The sequence below is a fragment of the Psittacula echo genome (assembly GCF_963264785.1).
Source record: "Psittacula echo genome assembly, chromosome: 4".
NCBI classification, from domain to species: domain Eukaryota; kingdom Metazoa; phylum Chordata; class Aves; order Psittaciformes; family Psittacidae; genus Psittacula; species Psittacula echo.
This window is the reverse complement of record NC_137738.1, coordinates 1,822,497-1,849,513: the sequence shown is the minus strand read 5'-3', so window position 1 is coordinate 1,849,513 and position 27,017 is coordinate 1,822,497. Positions and strand designations below refer to the sequence as shown.

Genomic DNA, 27,017 nt, shown 5'->3' with positions numbered 1-27,017 from the left:
TTCTACTGTACTTAAATTAGGAGAATTAGTGGAATAAATTAAATTAATGGTTCTTGTTAGATGGCTCCTCTCCTGTCACCCCCCCTGGGTGGTGGAAGGTGCTGCCTCCCTCTCCACCCCAGCCCACAGGAGATACTGCAGCAGGGAACTGGATTCCTGCTTTCAGTTAACTTCCATGAGCAGAACACGTGTGAGATTTAGCCAGTTTGGTACAATAGCTCATTGAGGCTTCAGAATACTCTTTCAGAGGAGTATTTGACAAGACAGTACCTTTTTTTAAACAAGAAAAAGTGTTCTGGGAAAAACACAAAGAGAAGAAACATCTACATTTTACAAGTGCGCGAAATGCTTCTACCATCATCTAAACAGGGCCAAACCTTCTGAACCTAAGGCCATTCTTGTCTTTTGCACTAAAAGGTAAAAAATGAAACCAAAAAAATTCACACACGCACACACAAACAAACAAACCCCCCAAAGCTACATTTAAGTCTCCTACAATATTATCTATTCCTAGACTTGCCAGGCTACTTTCGTGTAGTTAGATGCTCGACTATGAAGACCTGTAATAAAATAAATAGAGTAAAAATCAGTTAAACGAAATCTTGGTGTGTTGAACATTTATTCATTGAAGAAGTTAGCTTCCTTCAACAGGTATTCATAGAGAGGAGGGCTGTATTGGAGGCATTGTTCTGCTGTACAAGTCTGACATAAAAATACTTTTATACAGGTGGTCATTCCCGTGTAGGTATTGGCTTGCTCCTCTGTAGAACTGGTCAGGTAGCTGTGAAGGCTTTGCTCTTGTCTCCCCTTCATTGTTTCGAAACGGAAAAAAAAAAGGAAAGAAAAAGTACACTGATTTGATTTTCCAAATGTAGGAGTTAGCATAATTCTGCTTTATTTCTTCAGTGCAGAGTGGACTGAGATTCTGTCTGAATTCCAATAAGCGAGGGTGGCTGCTGGCCGCTAACCGTGGTTAACACGGGCCGTGGGTTTAGACGAGGAGGCATGGAGTTAGCTGGGCGGATGAGCGGTGGGGGAGGCTGGTTTAGGGTCGGCCTGGGCTGGATGAACCGTGCCTGCTGTTGGAGCGGCGGCGGCTGCCGGTGGAGAGCAGGAGCAGCAGGAAGCGCCGGACGAAGTAACGGGGGAGGCTGATTTAAAGTTGCCATGGGAGCGGTAGGTGCTGGAGCAGATGCCTGTGCTGGAGGTGAAGGGCCTAAACACTGAGTGGCCGGAGTGCTTTGTGCCTGCACAAAGGACAAAGACAAGAGTGCGTGAACTGCCATCCCAGCCAGAACGCGATGCAGTTGGGCTGCCACTGTCCACTACACAGGAAACAGCATTTAAAAGAAACAAAACCAAAAAACTGAGAAGTTACTGAAAAGAAATCACCAACCAAAACATTATAGACAGCAGAACTAAAAATACTTATGAAGCAAGAGTCTTCTTCTAGAACAAGAAGTGTATTTTAACAGTAAAACAGTAACGTGATCGTCACTATGAAAGGTGCAGTCCTGCTCCCAGCTGGTTAACGACATTGGCTGAAGTTCTATGCAAGCTCATCATCATTCTTTAGAATGCGGTTTGCCACTCCACACCAGTTAACCTTACATTATAGCACTAAAATAAATGCTGTTCCTCAACCCATGCTTACTTATTTCTGGTACACAAAACACACCTCATCTTCTTCATCAGTGCTCTTTCCTGATGGCACATTAGAAGTATTTTTTGTGTCCTCCCCTAAAGCAGAAGCATCACCATTAGAAGCCAGGGTTCCTTGTTCCGCTTCCCATTCCTGCAATACCTCCTCTAAGTTAAACCGACGCCTGTAGTTTACAAAGAAGTTCTTCACTTGGCCAACAGTCTTGTTGCCAATTACATCTGCAATAGCTTGAAAATCTTTACCATATTTTCGGACACCTGGAAGGCAAAGTAAATAACATAGCTGTGAAGAATCAGTCAGACACAGCTACGTGTGATGTATTTATAGAGAGAACCTATGGGACCTGCAAACCAAGGACTCGCTAATTAGGAGGACTTCTCAATTAGGAGAAGGCCTCCATTTCCATGAAAACAAAGTAAGTTTTAATTGCACAGCTATCAACATACAAATCACGAGCTTTATTAAAACATTATTACCCACTCTACTTAAGGATCCTGCCTTACTCACCAAGCCTCCGAACCTGAAACCACAGAGATCTGCCCTCTGACAAAGTATATCCTTTGGTATGCTTGCAGTGAGGGCAAAGCCCAAGGCAAGTTCAAGACAGAAGAGGAAGGGTGATTGAGCATGTATGCATTGCTGTGTACAGGGTATAACACTAGAAACATCAAGGGACAAATACCAGCAGCTTTTACAGGTTCCCTCAATGGCAGCTGCACACAGATGTTTCTTTGCCCACAGTCTGTGCAGCAGGAGTGCTAGAGGGCAGCAGCTACTGGAGCAACCACAGGGCAGAACACGGGTCACAGTTCCTTAAGTCATGATATAATGCTCGTTCCCCAACTTGTGACATGCTCTACTGAGGCTCTGAAGAGCAACTGCCAAGCATTCACCTGACAAAGGCTTTGTAAAGCTTTCATTCACCATCTGAAGAATGTGGGGTTTTGGGACAACCACCTTGAGGAATATAAGTAAATATATAAGCTATTGATGCATATTTATAAGACAACCTAGCACAAGCCTCTAGGACGAAGATCTTTACGTCATTCTTACTTCATTTTCATATTGACATCAGTAGGTTGCTTTTGTTTACAAGAACTTCACAAGAAAATCCCAACATATAAAGTTCTCAAACCACATTTGCACATAACACACAACCCCCCCTCAAGTACCACATTCCATAGCTTTTAACCTAAAATTGGAATGGCAATGAAGTTTATTGATTTTCTCAGTTGTATTTAGGGTATGTATCTAGATCCTCCTCTTCCTGCTTAAGCAAAAAGCCCTCAAACTCTCCACCATCCCAGAACACAGCTCTTAGCTGCACAAAGTATAATTTTAATCACGAGCATCCAAGAATTTGGGGACTAACAAAAGAAATCCCAGATTGAGTAAACAGAAGACTCATTTTCTGCTCTCAGCTATGCATGAGTGACAATTTGACTTCTTCTGTGAAAGCTCTTGATAACTAAGCTCATTCGTATTACAGCGCTTAGAGGATGGGCACTCTGGCTCATTACAGGAAAAGAAACTCATGCCTGATTTCATGCCTCACTTCAGAAAGTGAAGCAAAGGATTCAGAAAGTAAGAGTTGCTTCCAATCTGAAAGCCATGTTCCTTTTCAACTTAATTGTGGAAGTCTGACCTTCAGCTTGTTCTGCTCTTTGCTACTTTCTTCATTAACGGGCACTTCTGATGTGGTAATGTACACGCACTGCAATTTAAGGGAAAAGTCCAGCTCCAGGATAGGAACAATTTCTGTAGCTAAAGCTGATGGTTCAGCTGTCAAGAGCCCAGCTACATCATTGAAGATCTTTTCTGGGGCATACAAAAGAATCCAAGCATCCTGACTGCAAGAACCTTGGAAAGAAAACAAAGGGACCTAGCAGAGCCACGTGGGAGGGCACGTATCTAGGCAAAGCAGACAGGGATTTGACTCTGTGCTTTATCAGTTGTACAAGGTATCAGCTATACTCCTCAAAAGCTGTGTGCGCCCACGGAACACTCCCTCCAGTGTTTGAATATTCTTCATACCATTACCACCCTTACTAACTTACTCATTAAATTGCCACTGCAACACATCTAACATCCTGTACAATTTATTAAGTGAACAAAGCACCCTGCAAAATGAAATAGCTTTGCTTGAAACCTCCTTCAGACTTTTAGTGTTTTCAGCACTTTGTTACTACGCTGTCTATACTTCTTCCTTCCCCCTAAACTGCAAAACGACTGAGCCTGTTTGCTAACTTCAACTAAAGTCAAAAATAAGGTCTCAAAGCCTATTTCCAAGCAAACAGCTTGGGAACAGTCTATCTTTCCTTCACTGAGAGCCCAACTATGAGAAATACCTAAAGAAAATAACATTGCCTCGGTTTAGCTACACACAGCACTACTCATTTTGGATTCTTTTCCAAGTGCTATTTCGTACTGCTCTAGCATCACCAGTGACTACATCACCACAATGATGGAGCAAAATCCTTTTAAGCTGCATCAGAAACGGAGAAAGTTCCATACATGTTTATGTATATTTTTGATGCGTAAGGTGCTGGCATACGTGTAAGAGTAGATGCCAACCCATCATCCCTTTCAAATGGGTGCACATGACTTAAATATCCTTATATAAATTCTGTGCTAAGCACCATGCAAAGGTACTTCTAAGGTTCTTCATCTGTTATTCACAAAGAGTAATTTTATTAGGCTGCTGAAAGTGAAGCTCAAAACACGACAACTGTATAGCCTCGCTTCACATGCATGAATGTCTTTCTCCCAGCTCATTTGAAAGTAGCCCTAATCATGGGAATCCTTCAAGCTCTTCAAAGCTTCACCCAGTTGCAAAAGGTGAACCTGATCATGTGCACGCTCACTATTCCAGTGTTTGATCTTGTGTGCCTACCTTGGAGAAACTCATAAATCCAAGCTGTCTACGCTTCTTAATGTCGTGCAGCACAGCAAACACTGAGAGGCACAGGAAACCTCAGCCTGGGTCCAAAGCAATACAATACTGCACTGCAACAAGGCCAAAACAGGCAGCCTCTGGGTTACAAGAGATGCAGTTTCAGTGTGATGGGATTACAGTGCTCCTGGCAACTCCCTTACGAGTTAGAATTAGATCCTAGTTTTCCCAACTGTTTTCCACTGCAATACTCTTCAGTTTAAATTGTGTTGTTTTCATTGAGTCTTAAAACATTTTTCCAATTGCAATTTTCATATGGCCAAGGTCTTAGTTTGAAAAGATTGTACTTACACATTTCTATATGTGAATTAAGTTTGCAACTGAAGAAAACCTCAAGTGATGAACTGGCCCATTACAGTCAATAACTATTGAGGCAAAGTCGAACAGTAACTGATAACTTATACTGCAGGAGATCAGCTCAGAGATCATAAGCCTGAGTCTACAACCCAACTGCAGGCAGCCACACTGCTTTTAAGATTAGACATTCAGCTCTATTTTAAGGTGGGTTTTTCCATTCCCTCCTCTTTGGTTACTGTCAATCTCTTGATATGAGCCCACAGATGACAGGAGATTTTTCACATTTAGGAAAAACAGTACCAAAACTGTATTACTGCAAATCATTGCTATGATTTCCGCGCTTGGGTTCAAGTGAACAAATCACAGAAATGTCACCTACCTGCTTAATACTTATGATTTCTGTAAAATTATTAAAAGCACATGCCAAAATGCATCAATACTTTGGTGAAAGGAATCTGTTTTGAATGTACAAACTAAAAGTCCCAATGCTCAAGTAAACCTCCAAGTTCAAGCCTAACACACATCACTGTAGCTTTTAGTACAGCAACCATGGCTACTTGCTTCTGAAAACAGTCAGGGCAAAAGCCAGTGTGGCTCCTTCATGGAGAAGTCTGCTAGCTCAAGCATCTATTTTGAAGCAAGAGATCAGAGTCCTTAGGCAGCAGGACAAGAGGTTAATACCTACAGCACTCTTACTCCAGGAGGGAGACTCTATTACCAGGCAGTAGGTAAGGGTGGGAATACTTTGAATACTTTGTTCCTGGTGTTAAGGTTCTTTCCCATCTCCATTTTATACACTGGCAAAGAAAGGGGACTAAAAAGAAAGCAATACATATAAAAGCACATGTAAACTCAATGAAAACAGGTTTCTTCCCGAAGGCCTGATTTCTCACCCCACCCTTAAGGACTGAGGCTGACTACCTCTATAAAACACAAAGCACTCCCTAAAGAGACCAGAAGACTAAAACTCCTCTTCAAGCAGTCCTCACCAACCCTCATTCTCTTCTGTCCAAGCTCCAGCTTTATAATCTGGCTTGTGGGTCTCATAGTGCCGTAGCTTGACAAAAGCTAAATGCACTCTTATCACTTCTCAAACTGATGTTTAGTGAGAGCTCCAATAACTAAACTATGAAAATGCAAGATGGTTTCAATCCTTTCATGCTAAGGCAGGCACAATGAACCTGGACTTCTCCCACTTCTCCAGCAAACATTCTACTTACTAGACTATCATATTAAAAACAGGCATCTCCTTCAGCTGCACTGGGGAACAAAAGGAAAAACAAACAACAGCTTTTTGGCAGTACTGAGAGGATGAACTTAGGACAGAAAATGGTTTGGAGATGGAAATCCCAGTTTGAGGCATGCATGTTGAGAGGGTTGCCTCAAACATGCTGTGTCTGAAGCGTGTTGGCTTCAGACACAGCATTTCCATTCGCAGCTCAAAACAAACCTAACTTGAGGTTCAGTCATCTGGCTAATAACTACCAGTAATGGTACACCTGACAACTGTACGCTGATACCCTGATCCAACTGAAGGTTTTATACTAAAATTCAGCTTTTGCACTTGAAAGGTGTAAAATAGAGAAAGCAAGCAGATGTGTATAACTGAGCTGATTATATTATCTTAAAAAAGATGATCATAGAATCATAGAATAGTTAGGTTTGGAAAGGACCTTAAGATCATCCAGTTCCAACCCCCCTGCCATGGGCAGGGACACCTCACGCTAAACCATGTCACCCAAGGCTCTGTCCAAACTGGCCTTGCACAATGCCAAGGATGGAGCATTCACAACCTCCTTGGGCAACCCATTCCAGTGCCTCACCACCCTAACAGTAAAGAATTTCTTCCTTATATCCAATCTAAAATGATCCATAGGAGTCAATGTATAGTGTCTTGAAGACAGTATTAAGCTCTCCAGATATCTCCCCGGCATGTTAGGCAGAGCATGTTAAAGCAAGACGAGTCAAGTTTTCCTTCACATAAATGAAATAACTGCAAACTAGTGGTTTCAGTAGCCTACTAGGAAACATTTTTTTTCGCCAGTACAATTGTTAGCCAAGTATCCATATCCAGCTTTAGACTCTTAAAAGGCCTCCACTGGGTACGTATCTGCTTTTTTATTCCCTCACGAACAGAGAAAATTAGCTGTAAAGCAGTTTTACCTTTGCTTTTTTTCTGCTTTAAGAATACAGAGAGATGTCTTAAGTGTCTGCTTCAAGTTCTATTACTTGAACTACCACTTCAGTCTTCCGCTTTAGAGCATTTAATGTAAGGTGATTTAGAAGATGATTGAAGGGACATTTCTGGTACTACTACAGTTGTTAAACTCAGCTTAGCTTTTCTACTCAAGACTTAATATGGGTAACTGAAACACTAGTGTTGTGTTGCTTGAATGAATGCCCTAAGTATTCTCCCTAGTTTTGCTGTTTTCCCAGTGACTGACGTGTAAGACCAGATAAAGTTCAGCTTTTCATTATAGGGAAATACAGGCATAAGCCTGAGTACCTCTTCAAATCCTTTGCATCAGATTTCAAACTACTACTGCTGTTAACATACCTTGTACTGCAAGAAGCTGCTCTTCTGTGGTCCAACGGGCATTGATTTTCTGATTAGACTATTAAAATCAGAAAAATGGCAGAAAGATCATTAAAACATTTCAACAGCTGCATAATATCTGAGCATCAGAATGTGTTTTACTTGCACTACACTTTGTAACATAGGTAAAAATCTCAATTGAAACCATAAATTTATGGTTTAAGATTGCTTTGGTGAAGAGGAAGTAGCATTTAACAACTTGAGCTTAGAACTACACCAACAGTTCTTCCTCTGTTTTACTGCAGTTCCCAGTATCAGCTATATCATAACTTATGCACAAGCTAATGATCTTTATGCAGACAGAATCTGAATTTATAGTTGCATTTCTTTAAACTATTAGGACTTGGTGTCTGGAGTGGTCTGCATTCATGTTATGTTTCATGGCCAAGCCTTTAAAACAAGCAAAAAGAGAACTTCAGTAGTATTAAGTCATTCACTTTGGATGCCCAAATATATGTACAGTCACAAAAAACATAGAATTTACTGCTAGCAATCTACATAATCTACTTTTAATCAGGACAAAAACCCCAATGCAACCCATATATCAGGGCTCAATTTTAGCTCCCTATTCTCCTGAACACACATGGCATTCCATTTTTTTCTGGTTCTTTATTCAGCCAGTTGCATAAGAAAAGCCTACCACTAATTCCTTGTAAAGAAGCCAGACTCACCCCTGCATGTAATTCAATGGATCCTGTTTAAGCTGCTGCTGAAATGCAAACACTGTGCTGCAGCAAAATACATTCCTGCAGCTGCCTACCAATGCAAGTGCAAGGCCACAAGGTCTAGTATTTATTGTGATTTACCTCAGGAGGTTTGAATTCTTCAATCCCGCCTTCCATTTTCTGTTTAAGTGCACTGTTTACTTGCTTAGCATTTTGAACCTTGGTCAAAAACAACAAAGTTAATCAGCTCCACAAAGAAAGTTGGTCACTTTACACATATATCTTCACTAGGATTGCCACAAGTGTACCTCCTAAGTTAGAAAGAGAAATATTATGGTTTAAGGCTTCACTACTTTTAACTGGTTAAAAAAATAAACTTCAAAAAACACAGCACAGTTTACTATGGAGACAAAAATATTTAAGCCAGTCTTTCAAAAGAACAGTTTGTCTGCAGGAGTATTAAAAGTAGGACATAACAAGCAAGTTTTGATAACCGTGTGTGTGTGTGTTCTTGAAGAAGAATGCAGAGTATTCTAGACACAAAATGTGCTTCTTGGGAACCTAAGTGAGATGTCCTGTATACAGGGACTTCTTCCTTCTCCAAAAAAGCACTTAAGGGGGAAAAAAATGATTTACAAGATGGTTCCAGTTGGTTCCTTCTCACAAGACTGCTTTTTATTGACCCTAGATCAACATGATTTCCTTTCAGGGTGATTACTGAAATGATCTGAAGCATTGACATAAAATAACTTGGTCTATAAAAAGGAGAGAGTTTCCAAATCATTCATATATGTATATGATGCGTATAAGGCAATATAGGTAAGAAAATAAGTTTGCATACTATGGTGCACAGCTATTACAAGCGTTCTTAAGTATGGACACAAAAGCAGACAACTCAGTGGGAGATTCCAAAGGCTGCACCTCTGAGATCACTGCAAGAAAAAAAGAGAAACAGAACCTCAAGGCTCTAACTCACCTACACTTAGGCTAAAAAGTGAAACCCACCTATGCTATTGAGCCCCCGAGTCCTGCTGTGACAGAAAGAAGCATATTTCTCCTGTAAAAGAATACAAGGGAGCAAAAACCCCATGAAAGCCTTTATTCACTCCATGGTTTTGCAACATGGCAGCTCTTAGCGATCTATAAGGAGGCAGAAATTCCAGGAGATAAGCCTTGACTTTGTAGCCCCATCACCCCTAGAAAGCAAGCATGCACATACTGCAGTACCCTGAGAAGCTGAATAGATTCTGTGTTTCAACTTAAAAGTGCCGAAAGTTCATTTCTTCATGCAAAGGACACAGGCAGTTGTCCTCTTAAAGGTGAGGACTGCAAAGCTGTTCTAAATTTGGTTAAGAGTTAGAAAGCTCAAATTCAAAGAAAGAAATAACTCAGTCCATGATTTCTTCCCCGCTCCCACCCTCTTCATGTGTGTGGGGAAGGACATCCAGAGAAACAGCTACAATTTTAAGCATAATAAATATAACTTCCTCTGATACATTGGTCTTATTCTCGCTTGTTACACAAACACTTTTAACAAAGTTAAAATAATCACATCAAATGCAACTTTAGTTTTCTCCTGTCCCCAAACCTGTAATATTGTTTTCATGCCATACTCCCCCCCCTCTTTTTCCTTCTTTTTGAAAGGAAGCTGTCCTTTTCCATGTTATTAACATAAAAAGAATAACCAGAGAACAGCTAGTCAGGTAGCATCCAGCATTTCTGGTGATAACAAAGTTAGGAAGACTCACATTAAAGAAGTTTCAGAATCTTCACAGATAATCTTCAAAATCATTACAATCAGAACAATCTGAGATGAAAACAAAACAAGACCAATAACCCATGGTACCTGTCGCTTTAATGAGATTAGTTCCATATCCAGCTGTCTAAGAATTGTGTTGGCTGCATTGGGACTACAGGAAACAGCTATCACATCTTCCTGGGTCAGGTACATGCCTTTTGGTGGACGGCATTTGGAACGCTGAGAATGGTGGCGATGCTGCAAGCTCTGATACTCTCTTCTACCCAGACCTATTTTGCTGGTCTGAACAGGCTGCTCATTATTGCCCTTTAATTTACAAGAAATAAATCATTAAAGAATAACAGTATCTTGTAAACAACTTCAATAAAGTATCACACAGCATTTTAATGTCATATTTATGACAAAGTTAACCTAAGCTAACATCCTCCTCTGTACACAGTATCCAAACTAAGACTTGCAGATGAGCTGATGGAGCATTTGCTGGATAAGCCTGCATTAAGTCTTAGAAAGGCCGGTTTTCAAAACTTCTTAAAACATGGCTGAAAACACAATAAATGGCACAGAAAACACAGCCTGAATACTGTGAAAGAGGGCAAAAACTGAGAACCTTCTTATGTAAGCAGAAGGTAAAGAATACATACATATATATTACATGTTGAAACAAAGTAATCAGTGAATTTACACATTTATTTCTGATCAGATATGAAGAGTTCAGGTGAAGATCAAGGGAGAAGACTTGGAGTCAACCAGGAAGGGCAAGAATGCAAGATGACACTTTTCTCTGCTGTAAGCACTCTATGGGAAGTGATAGCGCTGTTTGCTTTGGGAGGGGATTGGAGATTTGACAGAGAAAGGATGGATGTACTTTGGCAGTTATTATAAAAATCTAGGTAATTTAGCAAACTTAAGCGTTTCTTGTTTGCTTTCTGAAGTGGAAAGGGATAGCAAAGATGAGATGAAGGCTTTGCAACTGCTGTTTTGACATGTTTCGACACCTAAAACTTTCAGCTTTGTTTTCAATAGGCATTGCTCCACAACAGCTAGTCTGCATGTATGTGACTCCCATAGAGCAACCATTTAAGATTCCTACAAGCCAGGTCTACAGAAGCAAAAATTACTTTTCCTCCAAGGGTTTTCCAATTCAAAGCAATGCTCAGTACCAGAACAGAGATGGGATTCAGGCTTTTTGCTACTTCAAGCAGCTCCCTACTGCTCCTCCCTACTGGCATCCATGCAAGTTAAGAGGAGGTGGTTATCTGATCACCATGAAGAGAAAACAAATAGCAGCTGCCACTATTAGTGTTCTCTAGTATTAGTACAGATCAGCAAACAGTATTTTGCTCTACTATGCTTGACCTTCTGCCACATTCTGTTCCCAGCTAATGTAACATCTTAATCCAGTCCAGAGACTTCATAGAGGCCATTTAAGATACTTGAACTTAAGATACTTGCTCTTCTTTGGAAAGTTGATACAGAGCATTACATCTCTGACATCTAAAGATCCCAAGGTTAAGTTTACTTCTGGACCATTTATGCCATTTGGCTTTTGGGTCTGCATTGTTCTGGCAGTATGAAATTGCAGTTCCTGTCTGCTCAATCTGGATTTCAAATGAAAACATTCTCTCAAGCTTTCATCTTGCCAAACTAGAGCATTTGGCTTGTTTTAGTCTTTTCTGGTAACAAAGTTCCCATTGCTCTGCACATTCAAGTAGCCTACCTAGTTGGTATTTTGTTTAGAAACTGAAAGTACGCAAATCCTACCAGAAATATCAGATCACAGAATTCTCTTGCGCAGATCCAAACAGCTCATCAGAAACTGCAAACCTATTTGTTCTGCTCCTAGAAGTCTACCAAGAAACTACTTTCATTCTGGACTGCATGTAGCAATTCAAACAATAACCAAGGAACGTAAATTGAACAAAACAGCCCTTATTTAGAAGCGGCTTATGCAGCAACTCAAATCAACAGATTGCAAGAACAGTGTTACAACAGCGGAATGAAATGTAGAGAGGTTCATTATTAGACCTTGTGCCATTTCAACGAAATATCCTGGCATGCTAAAAAACTTAAAACGCTCTTTTTACAGGACGGAGTAATTGTAATTGTCCTTTCTTGAGGCATTAGATAAAGCAATACATTGAAGGTCATTGCAAAGCTGAGAACTGAATCTAAACCTCTCAGTCTCTTACTCAATATCATTTCTGACAGAACTGCAAAGTTTTATTCATAATCATAGGTACCACTTCATGGGAATGTTGAGGTTCTGCACTACTACTCTCCTCTCACATTCTCAAGAAGCATGAACTGTCCCATTGCAGGAAAATCACAAGTTGGTTAAGTTAATAAAGGAAATAAACATTTACACACTTAGCTGTTTTATAGTCTTATTCATAAAGAATATTTAACAAAAGAACCCCCCAAAAAGCCAAAACCTGAACATACCCCAAACACAGCACTTAGCCATAAACCTAACAGCACTGCTCATTAGAGGAGGCAAAAATGGTTTTCTCTACATTTAGTAGTAGAAAGCACTTCAGTAAAGGCACGTATTAGTTGAAAAGCACCACCTCACTGTGGCTTTGGAGGAACAGAAAAAGTTATTCTTGGAAAAACATCATTTTAAAATGCAAAAAACCCCGTTCAGATTTCAATAATTCTTAACTAGTAAAATTGTCAGCACATTAACAAGGCAGGAGGGGGAATGTTGCTTCACCAATCAGAAGTTGTCAAGATACTGATCACCTAAAACCCCTGTGATTTCAGCAGGCTACAAGCCAAACCCCTTCACTACAAGTCATGTTCTTCATGGTAGCACATTGACAGGAAACAAACAAACTGACATTCACCGTTAAGCTATCTGTTACCTCCTTTTTGGCTTCTTTTTTGGGATCATAATCACTATCATTTCCATCCATTGGATGAGCTTCTTCTACATCATCATCACTGAGGAGAGATTATAAGAAGCTGGTCATTTTATCTATTTTTTAACCCCAAATAAAAATACGTAAATATGTATCAGAGTAAGACAGATTTATCCAAGTATACAGCATCTCAAAGTTACTTGTAGTTTTCAAAAGAGAACTGTTACAAACATATTTCCTCTATTAAATTCTAATAATTACAGTGATAAACAAGCAATTCCAAACTGCAGTTTCAAAATGACTTTGAACAGTGGTGGTACTGCTCTGCCAAAATATTTTGGTGTCACCTTTTTTCAATACAACCACTTGTGCCAGCATGAACACTTACGTGGTCAACTATACCAAGGCTACAAATAACCTTTCATTTGCCACATTAGCCTGTGCAGAGCAAAAGGGGACAACATATGATGGGAAAACACAGGACTGCTTGTCGCCAAAGTGCTCAAGATCTGGTAATGGGGGGGGGGGGGGAATGAAATCTGCTGAATTAAATCAAAAAGGTTGAAAAGATAACAGTTAGTTTAGTCAAGTCCAATTCAGTGATTCACACAATATGATTTTTGAATAAATGAATGTGAGACCACCACAGAACTGTCCAGTTATTAAAAAATAAACCAAAAAATGCTGTATAAGAAGCAAACTGATTTTCTTCTGTAATTGTTCAGCTGCAGGGTCACAAGCAAGCATACCAATTTCAGATTTCAGGAGTTCTTTTCAATAACATAATTAAATAAGACACTTTTGCTCTAGGTAGACAGTTTTCTGAAGATGTAAAGGCATACATTCCAACATGAACATGATTATGTTACTTATACATTCAACATATAAAATCACTTTAAAAAAAGAAAAGTAAGCTAATACTCTAGTATAGTAAGTGCAGTATAATTTCAATTTCATAGTAACTAGGTGAAACGTCATTTCCTTCTATTCAAGACAATTTAGCACTATTTTGAGCTCCAATTCTCTTTGACCCATGGTGGTTCTAAGTCTCCTAAAATAAGACTTTATGTAAAGCTTTGTTATAAATCAGTATTTGGGCATTCTAATTGCTACAGCTCTTTATAGTGGTTGATCTTTCAGTTTTAACTCCATTCTAGTGCAAAAAGACCACAGAAAATCCCCCACCCACAAAACCACTTTACTCCCTGCACAAAAATATAGGGTTAGACTTCTCAAATGAAGCATTATTTGTAAACCACATTCCCAGACTTGTTTTAAACCCTTGTTTTTTACAGTTATCCATTAAAGCACTTCAGTATGTTACAAAACTCCAACAACTGGAGTGATATAGCTCTTAAAGCACAGGTACCAAACCCCTTGCTAAATGATGCTCAGACCTAAAAATACGGTTCACACTGAAATATAGTGGCTGGAAATTACCCTGACATCCCTACTTGTAAAGACTTCAGTCTCTGGTTAGCTACTTAAGAACATAAAACTTACCTGTCACCTTGATTATTTCTATTAGCCAGTTTCCGAGCCTGTCGATCCATCAAACTTGTCCTAGAGCGAGTTTTTTTCCATGAATAGTAGTATTTTACAAGGCTTGCAATAGTCTTGTCTGGAAGCTAGAAGAATTCATTATACATTAATACTTGTTAAAATGAAAAGAGCACCCCAAGATTGTAATTCTTTTCTCTTTATAACCACCTCTACCCAGATATTTTAAATGCACGGATGAGATGGAAACGAGGGATGTATTTTGTACATTTTTTAAAGGAGCAGGGAAAGAGAGGTTTTGTTAGAGTGAAAAAACTACAGGTCCAAAGGACATGATGAAATTAACTTAAACCTCACATTCAAGGTTGTTCCTGAAGCTTTTACACAGATCATGAGACTTAACCCAACAGGAGCCTCAGTTCTTAGTGCTTCTGAACTGTTTAATGCTTCTGATTAAAATATTATTTTACCATTTGCTGGATCCTGTGAAAGCTCTTTCCATGGAAGCTAAATGCTTGTTCAAACAGGACTTTATCTTCAACTGTCCATTCATCAGGGAAAGGAGTGAAGTTGGGCAGATCCGCAAGGGACTTCTCAATATTGTGTTTATGCCAGAACAACATGCCGAGAGCCTTTGAAAAGAAACAGTCCCTTTTTGGATTTAGTCAACTTTCTGAAATGGTGAGACAAGTTTAAAAAAGGCAATTTATTTATTTAAAGCAAAATTTGACTATCAGAACCCCTTCTCAAAATGAATTTACAATTTTATTGACTATGCACTATAGGTTACAGAACTCTCTTTGGAGACAATATGAAGAGTGGGCACATTTGTACTTCATTAAAGGTATGAAAGCTAGACAATTTAAGGTTGGCATGGCAGCAATAATTCTGAACGAGCATGAACTAGGCTGACAGGCTCAAATCTGACCTGCTTTCTTCCTTTACAAGTAGGTATCACCTACACTGTTCCTTACAGGTCTTCAGGCTTTTATTACCAGCCCATTCAAAAGAGAAAACAAAAATACTTTTCAGCAGCCAGAGGATCATCCAAAACGCAAGTCTGAAAGGTCAAAGTGAGAGTGGTCTTTCTACAACTCTCCAATCCACAACCAACAGCATGGCCATTTCCATGTCATGTGCACCTAATAAGGAATGGAAATTTAAATATACTTTCTTAATATAATTTAATTTCCTTATGTTCCTAAAGCTGATCAGACTTTCTGCCAGAGAATCAATGACAGATTTGAAGCCAAGTCTCACACTTGGAAATGTAATCCACTCAATTTTCAACCATACTTCAGTTTCAGCCTGCTCTAGCGGCAGGTGTCCCTGCCCATGGCAGGGGGTCGGAACTGGATAAGCTTTAAGGTCCCTTCCAACCCAAACCAGTCTCTGGTTCTATCTATAATATAGTGCAGACACGATCACTTGTTCACCAGCTCTCTAAACCCCTGACTTCCCATCTCCTAATAACCTGGACATTACAAACCTCTTCTTGTGAGAATGGCAAGTGACAAGCAACCTCTTGCAATTCTTATTCCGCTGTGAACAGTAAAAATATTTTGTACCACAAGTTATTTTGGAAATTGGTCTTTTTCACAGACTTAATTTGAGATCCCTCAGTTCCCTCTCTCCCCTAATAAAAGCCAGACCAGAAACGAACATCACCAAACTGTAAGCATTCTGGACATCGCAATATTGGCAGCTTCTCTTTCAGGTAGCAGTTGGCCAGCGAGTCATTGCTATTACGAGCTTCCATCGTCCAAAACTTCACCGTACAACTTGTTTCCACTTGTACACCAAATATTTTTTGCGATATGTAATATCACCTTTACATAAACTGGTTAATTTATGAAGTAAATGACAACAGAGCTAAGTGCAGAGCAGCAAAGTTTTATCCTGTACTTTTTACAGGATGGTGACTAAAGGTTATTAGAAGAAAAACCCCAAAGTGAACTTGTTTCTTATTCTCAATCCTCGAATTTCTCTTTTCCTGCCTCTGAAAAACGCTCACTTGAAGTTGGTTTGTCTCTCTCTTTTTAAATATACAAGAAACCTTTCCCAACGGTGTCCTTACCACAATTAATGGTTAAAAATGGCACCATATTTGAACTCTAATATTAAACATTAAATTTGTAAGCTGCTTTCCTAACGAATTCTTTAACTAAATATACACACACAATTGCATGACATGCCCAGTGTATCAAGAAACATACCAAACCTTTTCAAAAGTGCACATTACAAGCTGAGCATGTCATGAAAACAAAGAGCTCAATCTTTTGCAGAGACTCCAGACCACAACTGTATGCAGATCCATTTAACTGCAGTGTTTGCTGCCGTGCCTGAAGAGAAACAGCGTTAATTAATGGTAACCAAGGGGAAAAGAGTAAAAAGAAAAGAGTTGTGTTATTCTTTTATATTAAAAAGAATCCTTTAAATAAGCACTCTCATTTCATAGCACTTACCTGTTCCACATTGTATCCATGTTTTTCCTTTGCTATTGCTATATATTCATCCACTGTAACAAAGCAATGTCAGAATTATTCTTTAGTACTTCCAGTTCTGCTATAAGGTGACACAGAATTAGCCATCTAACATGGGAAAATGGTCTTCCCATGCTTTAATACACTGTATAGGCCCAGATCCCCCAAAACCTTACATATATTCATAGCTTTAAAATAATAAACCCACTGGTGTTAATTTAATTTTATCAACTTATTACACAAGCCAATTCTCAGTGGAAAAGATACTTTCTTTCACATTTTTATCACAACAAAGCCACAGAGGCTCATCATTTATTTAAATCAGAGACCAGCTAGTTACTGAAAGGCTATGTCTTCCTGGAACCCACTCCAAAGAACACAGACACCCGGGTTAGTTTTAAATTGAACTACTTCTACTGTTTGTATTCCCAAACACATTAAAAATTAACATAAAGAGATTCGAGATCAATGATTATGCATATCCTTGACATTTCAGAGATTTCACTGACCAACGTTCATTTTAACCATGGGACAAAGTCAGTTTTCAGTAGAGAATATAAAGACTGAATAATCAGGTCATCAACTTCATCAGTAACATTCTTTAAGTGATCTTTGGCTGTACTAAAGCGAGCTTTGTGCTGGGCTCTTGCCCCCACTTTGCAGTCAAGTCCTGCTAGTTTCGATCTTCAATGGGTAACTTGTATTTTTAAAGAAGCACTCTTCACCTTCTACAGTTCCCAGTTAAGTGGCAACTGAATGTAGCTGAAAGGAAGCACGACTGAGAAAGGGAAATGATGATATCCTCAATATTCAAACAGATCAGAGATGTCCTTGCCGCACCTTTTTTTTTGTAGCTTAAAGTGTTTAGTTACCAGAGGTGTAGAGTATTTTATTCCTAATTGTTCTACAGTAAAAGGTATGTTCCTTCAACTACCAACTACTGGTAATAGATAGAAACTGTCCTTGAGGACTAGGTTCTCATGACTGCATCCTCAAAGTTTATTCTCCTATATTACATATGGGAAATTCTAGCATAGGAGGCAGGTTTAAACTAGATTAAACAGATAACTGTACACATTTAGTCAGATGAGTCCCATCACTTCAGAAGGGAGAAAACGCTCAGTTTTTCCTGATAAGACAGCAATAATAATTCCCCCCTAAATGTGGCCTCAACACAACTTTTCTGCATTTTTCCACTGCAAATTCTTCTAGCAACTTAGAGCAGCAAGTTCCACATGTTTAGATGTTTTATTCTTTTACTAATAACTAAAGGTTTTACAGACACTGATGATAAATTAACACAGGTTTTGATTTGAAACAAAGACTTAACTATAAAATAAAAGAAGGTGATATTTCCTTTCCGTGGAGTTCTCTAAATAAAAATAGAAGAGCAGCTTTGTGTTTAATTTACTATTTGCAGTTTCACTGTGTGTAAAAATGAAGAATGAACAGGCATACCAGAAACAATTATTTAGTTACAATTAAGCATCCAAATTCCTAAGCAGGGAAGGACTTACACTTGGCATCTGGAATATTATGATATGGAGACCATACAAGCATCCCTCCATTATCTTTATCAGTATATTTTGTGGCACCTGTAAGAAAACAAGTAAGTTTCAGTATTTATAAATATGATCTTGAGAACAACTATTCACAGGACAGTAAATAAAAGTCAACCGCATTAAGAAGTCCAGAGTAGCTACTGCAGGAGGATAGAGGGCATTAAAAATGCCACATTATTTCCTTAAGACACTGAATTTCATGAATGGCTGAATTTGAACGCAACTCTTACAAGGTTCAGTCATAACTGGATATTAGACAGGATCATGGTTACCAAAACTGGAGCATTAAAGTGCACTGCTAAAGTTGGCTGGGTGCAAAATTTAGAGGTACTTGTGCTGGAATAGTTCTCCAGAAGTTAAGATTTCTATCAGCACATCTGTCACTATCATAGAGTATCAACACCTACTGTGTTAAGTTAGGTTGCCTTAAAACAAATACCCCCAACAATGAAAGATCAATGACGGCAAAGAGATAGAGGGTAGAATACAGTCACCATCCCTGATCTTTCAACAAGGAAAAAATACTAACAACTACACAAAGCAACTGTTAATCTGCCTCTAGTTTTGATTTTCATAGCTATGCAATTCTGATATTCATGGCCAACCAAACTGGGTGGCTGGGTAGTCACCTTGTTTTGCTTGCTCTTCACCTCCACCTGAATGTAGCAAGCAAAGCAGTCCAAGTTACCTAACCTATCAGGAGAAGACAGCAATACTGATGCAACTTCATACAAAGCACTACATCACTGTCTTTGATTTAAAGGCACACACACACTGTAAAAAAAGGAAACTCCCCAATATTGGACCAGCACTACTTTTTATTACTATTTCACAAACATACGCTACTGCATCAAGCTTCTTACAATCTATTTGTTTATCTTCCTAAGATATTGCTCAACAATTGGACCATTTACACTTGTGTCAGTATGAATTCCTTGAGGAATCACCCTCAGAGGAATTTTCCTTGTATCCTTCTTGGAGAAGGACAGGTTTGTTTTTTTCCTCAGCGAAACAAATAACTTTTCGCTCCATTTTAACCTGCCACACTTTATATTTAGGTTCTACATCTTGTTGAAGGAAACAGAACAAAACAAATCAATGCCTTGGAAAAGAGAACTTAGTGCTTTCTAATTAGGTACTGTGTTTTGTTGTTCTTCCCTCTTTAGTTTGGCAGCCTTCTGTATTTGCTATCATCTTCACAATCTTTAGATCCATTACAACTGTGAACTTGAAAACCAGGTAATTAAACTAAAAGCAGTCGTGTCTTCCAAAATGAGACATGTAAGGCAAATAGTCTAAACGCACCATAAACTCTGTAATAAGTTAAAAATGTACACAGTCATAAAACACCAGTTTCAAGGCATAAGCAGTACTGAACTCTGAAAGGGTTTTGGTGGATAAGAACCAATTCCTTATCATAACATTCTCCTTTAGAACAAAAAAAGCATGCCGACTGCAGTTATTAGAAATGCAATACTTCACGAAGAATAATGCAAACATGTTATGTTCACATTTCTCATCCATTCAACTTCTATCAGAAGTAAATGAGTGCTACCCTGTACTCCACTCTAAGAAATGAGCACTACAGAATGCATCAGAATTTCGGGTTGTGAGCAAGAAGTAGCTAAGCTTGAGTATACCCTCACTTATTTCCAAATCCCGACAGCACCTGCAAACAAGCAGATATCATGGATATTATTAGATGAAAACCTTAAGTTTCAGAGTCCTATCATTTGTGCCTGCAGAAGATCACATATGCAGTGGCATATGTGACTCCCCTACTGAGGTGCCAGCCTCACATGACTACCAAGCAGCTCTCACCAGGACACCCCTTTTTGAAGCATTGCTGTTTCTCCAGTAGGATCAGACAACTGTTTCCATGCTGGGGGCATCTTCACACTGCCAAAAGGAAAGCAAGAATGACAGAGGACAATGCGCTGCATATAGGGAGCTCAAAGGAAGGCATCCTGTCAACACCTGATGTCCATAGCTACATTCCAGGAATCCCTCCATCTCCACATGCAGGACTATGATCTATCTTTATGAGAACTGCTTCTCGTCCTTTGTGCCCCAAGTATTCAAGTCAGCAGCACTCTCCCCTGCAAAAAGGCTGTGTTTTAGCTCAAGGGCAGCATGATCTACATCTGCAAATTCCATTCTTATTATGGACAGTGGCTGGAAATACCAGGCAACATGTTAACCAAAGCATGTTAGAAGAGCAGAGTTGTAAGCCAGTAAGGAAGAGAAGGACTGCAAGCTACATCTCAAATATGACAAGTCTCCCTCTGCCCAAACCCCCCATTCAAACCACTTTGGAAGAGGTTTCTGTACTTGAATGAACTGTACGGAATAGGGAAACTGTAGCAGCAAACTGACATTTGTTAAATTTCAGCTTAACCTTAGAAGTTATGTACACATGGATGTGGCTGTTCTGTACGCGACTCGAGTACTGAGAATAAAGTGAAAATCTGGAAGCATACAAGACCATTGGCCATTGTAGCAATTTAGAAGCCTATTGGTTTCCAGCATAGAAAGTATCATCATCTGCTTAAGACTAAGCTTTGCGAGTAGGCACAGAAACACAAACTAATGGAAAGAAGAACTAAATTTCTACAATAAAGGACTGGAAATCTTAAAAATATGTCAATAAAAAAAATAAATCAGGGAACGTGAGGACAGATTGCGTGGAGTAAGTGGAAGAAATTACGTACTTCACCTCACCATTTAACAACTTCAATTTAAGGAAGCCTGCTTTCACATAGGAAGACTAGAGGAAGAAAAGTTATAAGGATGTACCCAGAAACGGATTCTGTAAGTGACCTTAAAAGTTATAAAGCATTCTTCTTGACAGCCCCATCTCACCCCTTAGAGGAAGGTGGATGGGAAATAAGTACTTCTGCATTTAGTAAACAAAAAAAATCATACTAAAGCTTTTGGGAAGTCCAAATCTGAGCACAGTAAAACTTCTCCAGCAGTTATTTCACACATAGATGACACAACAGAATGGTGCCTCTGCAGTGATGGCATTCTCTACTACGCTTCCCAAGAGAACACAAGCAGCCCATAACAAAGATATCAGCTTCGTAACATCCTGCTGCATCTATAGGTGGGTCGGAAAGTACAAGCAGAAGCAATTCCATTTCAAGAATAGAAAGTACTATAGGAAAACCAGCAGGGAGATAAGAACCTGGAGTGCAGGCGATACCTAATTTACCAAGTGAATAAACTAAGGAAATTTAGGATTTTGATTAAAACTGCTTTCTGCAGTAAGAAAATTTCTCTCATTGCAGTAGTATCTGGTGACAATTAGAATGCTACTCCCAACTAAATATATCCTATTTTATACATGAACTCAGGTTAAAAAAAGTTTACCATCACAACTTTAATCACGAATGCTTTGTTCCTCAATGCACTGCTTGTGAATATTTTTCAACACAGGCTAAGTGAAGCCAAAGGATGGGTATTTATTCTAACCATTTTACTATTCTGTGTGCATACCACAGGGCTGACTTTGTAACCTGTGTTAAACTCTCTCAAAAGATGCATTAAAGCAACTACAAGAAGAAACAGCACTAAAGATAGTGCTATATCCATATATGCAAACCCGGGAGTACAATGGAGTGTTCCTTACAACATTTTCTCCCCCTGGAAAAAAGTAATCTAAGTGTAGCTATGATAAGAGAACACCGTTTTCTGCCCACCATTACTTCCATCTCTAAGATATGACACTTCAAGACTCATAACAAAAAAGGGGAAAGCATAAGCTCTCAGATAACCACTCTGCTAAGACAGTAAATACGTACAGTACTTCTACCCTTCATGGACTTAGCTCTTTTTTTCTCACAATACTAGGGTGCTCCAAAATAAAAAGTTACCACCTTCTTGCCCTAATAATCAAAACACACACTAAGAACAGCAATATTATACATTATGCCTCTTACACATGACTTTTTAAAGAAAGACTTCCATCACTAAGGGAAGTGATAAAGCAGTATGTATTAATCCCAGTTATTAGGGAAAGGGGCATCCGTTGAATTTCACCCCCCAAGACCACCGAGGAGCTCTAAACCATCTGGTTACAAGACAGCATAAAATTAGTTCTGTGGGTACAAATGCAATGATGCTATTGCAGATACAGCTCACAAAATTGAAACCACAGATGCTGAGTTGTCCTAAAAGGGGTGAAGAGGTCTTTTAATCAAAAGAAAAACAAACACTGTGTTTTACTAATTTAAGCGGCCTGTAGGAAAAACAAGCCTGGGTTACACGTTAGAAAGGGTAATTTTTATTTATGTTTATTTTTATGTAGGCAATATAAAAGTAAAGGGTGTAAACGGTTAGTCTTATTAACAAAGAGACCTCGACTACGCGCTCCTTTCTCAGGGAAGAGGCATTCCCTTATGCCAAGATCATGCATCCATTTAATCCCACCCTCCCCCTTTCTTTCCCCCGGCCTTTTCTTTGGCCTGTGGGGACTTGCGCCCATCAAGAGGGGCTCGCTCCAGCTTTAGGAGGCACTATGTGAGAAGCTCTGGCCCAATCCTCTTCCGGTAGGAAATCATCTGACACCAATGGAGCCTGTTTGGAGAACAGGAAAGTAGATAGGCTTCATCTGACCGCTATAGCAGAACTGATCAACGCTCCTACGGTCTCACTGCTCGTGGTAGTAACGCAAGACAGCATTCTAGCGCTCAACTCGCTTAAAACCAAAGACTAGGCTATGCAAACGTGCCCAGTATTCCTCGGGGCGGGGCTGGGGGGTGAGGAAGGCGGAGGAGACCAGCTCAGCCTGCAACAGCGGGGTTAGCGGGGCTACTACAGCACGCAAGACCAGGGGCAGGAGTTTCCCACCCAGCGCATCTTCCACCCAGCGCCTCCAGCACGCAGCCAGGTCTGCTCCGCTTCCGGCAGGCGCATCACTTCCCACCCCTGCCCGAAAACATCCATCTCCCCACGGCGAATATCCTTAAATCACCTGGTTAACATAGGATATGCCCTATGGCTTAAGAAGGGGAAAAATAAAAAGCATCCAACCTTTTTCTGCTTCACCGCCTCCCGCCGGATACAACATAACGCGGCTGATAGCGAAGGGAATTCGCCATCAGCCGAGTGGGAATACTCCCACCGCGGTGCCCCCACTCCCGGGAGCAGCTGCTGCCCCGCCGCCGGCACCGGATCGCCAACACAAAGGCTGGAAAGCAGCATAAAATACAGCCCCGCGGCCGCCACCGGGAGAGCGCCGAGCCGAGCCCTCCCCAGCACCGACCCCATCCCTCCCGGCTCGGCAACGGCGGCGGCAAGATGTCAGGTTACAGCCGAAAAGCCATTTACCGGGCTCGAAGTCAGGAATGCGCGCCTGGTATTCCGCTCCGACCCTCATTCCTACATCTGCAACGCAAAGTGGGGGGGGAGAGAAATTAGCGCCTTGCCTGTGCCCGGGCGGGCTGGGGACGCGCCGCCCGGGAGCCCCCGCCGCGGCCGTGCGGAATAAGCCACCTCCCCCCAGCCGCCACCCCGCCCGCCGCCGCCGCAGATTAAGCCCCGACGACCGGCGGGGAGGGGGCCGGAGGCGGAAGGGGGAGTTTATTTCAGCGGAACAATGGAGACGGCGGCGGCTCTCGGGAGACACTCCCCATCGTTAAGCACCGCGGGGCCGCGCTGCGCGCTCCCGCGCACCCCCCTCTTTCTCCCCCCTTTCCCTTCCCTCCCCTCACCTCCCCCGCGGCCCGTCCCGCCGCAGCACAGACGCGCGGCGGCGGCAGAGGAGGAGGAACGGTGGCGGCAGCAGCGCCGGCACCGGGCAGGGGGAGGTGGCGCGGCACGGCTCGGCGCCCCTCCCGCCACCCCCCTCCTTCCCCCCGCTGTCGGGGCGGCCCCAGGCTCGCACCGTGCTCGTCGCCACTGTCACCGCCGCCGCTCTCCGGCTCCGAGTAGTGCCCGTTGGAGGGGCTGCTGCTCTTGGTGCCGTTGGGGGCTGCCCGGGTCTTGCCCCCCAAGAGCTCCGCTCCCTTCTCCATCATGCCCGGCATGGCAGGGCCTGGGGGGGGGGAGCGGGGGAGAGCGGCGGCAGCGCGGGCTGCCGAGGGGGGGAAGTTAATACAGAGCCGCCATGTTGCCCCCTCCCCGCCCCCCCCTCGGGCCACCGCGGCGCCGGCGCCTCCCCCCCCCCCCCCCCAGCTCCTTCCCCCGGCGCTGCGCAGCCCTCGGGAATCCCTCCGCGCCGGCCCGGCCGGATCTAGCCGAGGAGGCGGGGATACCCGCGGAGCCCTGGCGGCGCGGCGGAAGGATTTTGCTCGCGGTGGCGGGGGAATTCTCTCCGCGCCGACACCGGCGTCTGGCGGCCGCGTTGCCCGGTTCACCTGCGGACGAGAGCGGCAGCGGAGGAGGGGGACTATTCTTTGGGCGGCGCAGGGATCCTGGCGGGAAGGGGTGGTGTGCCGAGTGGCGGTGCTGGGGCCTGCGGTGTGCTGCGAGCGGGAGGTGCTGGGGCTGCAGTGAAGGGGTTGTGAGGGAGGAGCGGGGGGCGCCCGGCTGCGGGGCCGCGTCCGAGTGGGACTGGGGTGGCCTGAGGGGAGCGGCCTCCCCCGGGACCGGAGGGCGGGCACCTTGGGGCGGTGCGAGGCCCCGGCTGTGAAAGGCGATGCGGGAGAGCGCGGCTGCCACCTTGCTCGCTACGGCTTTTGAGAGCGCTTCAGGCCAGGGTCAAGTAAGGCTGAGGGGATTAAGAGGCCCGGGAAGCCGGCACCAGAAGAAGGCAGCACAGCAGGTAGTTCCAGGGGCTGTAAAGTGTGTGTGTGAAAAGGTGTTGGTTTTTCTTTCTAAATATGCAAAATTTTTCACTTCTTTTTAATTATTTAGTGTAATTCCAGTGTGTTACCAAGCACTCGGATGTCACTATCTAGTTCTTGTCAATATTCGGGTTTTAAGAGGAAAAGGAGAAAATGCCTGCTGGGACTGCTTCCAGAGTATGGAAACAGCCTTGTTACTTAATCGGGAGATACATTAATCATAGAATCAGGGAATGGTTTGGGTTGGAAAGGACCGTAAGATCATCCAGTTGTAACTCCCTGCGATGGGCAGGGACACCTTCTGCTAGAGCAGGTTGCTCCAAGCCCCTGTGTCCAACCTGGCCTTGAACACTGCCAGGGATGGGACAGCCACAGCTTCTCTGGGCACCCTGGGCCAGTGCCTCAGCACCCTCACAGAGAAGAGCTTCTGCCTAAGAGCTCATCTCAGTCTCCCCTCTGGCAGGTTAAAGCCATTCCCCTTGTCCTGTCCCTACAGGCCCTTGTCCAAAGCTCTTCTTCAGGTTTCCTGTAGCCCCTTTAGGCACTGGAGCTGCTCTAAGGTCTCCCCTTAAGGAGCCTTCTCTTCTCCATGCTGAATCAGCCCAGCTCTCTCAGCCTGGCTCCAGAGCAGAGCTGCTCCAGCCCTCGCAGCATCTCCATGGCCTCCTCTGGACTTGATCCAAGAGTGCAGTGGAAGGGGAAGATCTTCTCTGTCGACCTGCTGCTCCACGCTCTGGTGGTGCACCCAGCACGCACTGAAGCTGGGTCATGGGGAGCTTCTCATCAGCCAGCACTCTCAAGTCCTCCTCCTCAGGATCGCTCTCGATAATCTATCTTGTTTCTGTGCAAGTACATTTAATGTCATGGATATACTTTAAATATGTGTCAAAGTGTTTTGTTTTTTTTAATGATGCAGTGATAACTTGGGAGTCTTATTTCCTGATGTATGAAAGAAGTATAAACTTAGCCATTAAAGTTCCCATTACTATATATTGTGAAGTCACATGTGCCAACTAAGGCTGTCTGATACAATCCATTATACTTTTGTCACATCTCGGCCATTATTCCCAAACTTTGCCCTGGCAGCTGTCTGCACCAGGTTGTTCAGTTGATTGAAGAGTACTAACTCTGCTAGTACAGCTGCTTTCTTACAGTGACATTAAGGAAAGGTGACTACTAAGTGTCCATAGTGCTTTACAGTAGGATTGTAACATGTTGTAGCTCGCCATGTTGGCAGGGTGGTGGTGTTTGATACTTGTCTTGAAATCATAGAATGGTTTGGGTTGGAAAGGACCTGAAGATCATCCACTTTCAACCCCCTGCCATGGATGTGGTCAAATTCTATACTTTGAAAAACCTCTGATTTAGGTGTGCTTCCTAGAATGCAGTGGAAAAATATTGCCAAGATTCTTCCTGCTCTGGGAATATTGTGGTCTTTGAAGAACTGGTTTGTGTGACAGCTTCTGGCAGCTACCAGAAATGGGAGAAAACAAGCTCTGGCTCCTGTGTGCTTGCTGTTCGTTCTCTCCAAGGGTTGCAATGAAAGATGAGTTAGAAGGTAGCAGCTCAACTAGCTTAGTACCTGAAAGTGTCTGAACAATTGAGGGGAAAAAAGCTGTAATAGGATCTCATATTTTAATGTACACAAAAGAATTCATGTAAGTGAGAATGCTCACAAATGCCAGAACCACAGGAAAATCTTCAACCAATGTCTGCTCTTCTTAGACGCAGAATCAAACTGTGCGGGAAATTGGGCTTCGTTATTTTGCTTCCCCTAAAAACTGAGGTTTTGAGGCTTTTTAGCTTTATTTTCTAAGGATGTTTGGGTATAGGTGCAGCATTATGCCTGCATATATCTGTCAGTTCTTAAATGATAAAGCCACTGAACAT

General features: G+C 42.0%; 1 protein-coding gene across 4 annotated transcripts; it reads right to left on the bottom strand.

The window, feature by feature from the left end:
* Positions 1–302: 302 nt before the first annotated feature.
* Positions 303–24,368, bottom strand: RCOR3 (REST corepressor 3; the record flags this gene model as incomplete). 4 transcript variants are annotated; one of them, XM_080614787.1, is made up of 12 exons in its annotated part: positions 303–1,247; positions 1,679–1,920; positions 7,471–7,528; positions 8,316–8,393; positions 10,021–10,239; positions 12,780–12,876; positions 14,298–14,422; positions 14,765–14,926; positions 16,760–16,812; positions 18,295–18,372; positions 23,671–23,727; positions 24,227–24,368. In XM_080614787.1, the coding sequence occupies 12 exons, from the start codon at positions 24,366–24,368 to the stop codon at positions 903–905; spliced, it is 1,656 nt and encodes a 551-aa protein (XP_080470913.1). In that variant the 3' UTR covers positions 303–902. The 4 variants fall into 4 exon arrangements, with proteins under 4 accessions (XP_080470913.1, XP_080470914.1, XP_080470915.1 ...); XM_080614788.1 differs by having other exon boundaries at positions 12,798–12,876; XM_080614789.1 differs by lacking the exons at positions 23,671–23,727; positions 24,227–24,368 and adding an exon at positions 20,161–20,179.
* Positions 24,369–27,017: the final 2,649 nt, after the last annotated feature.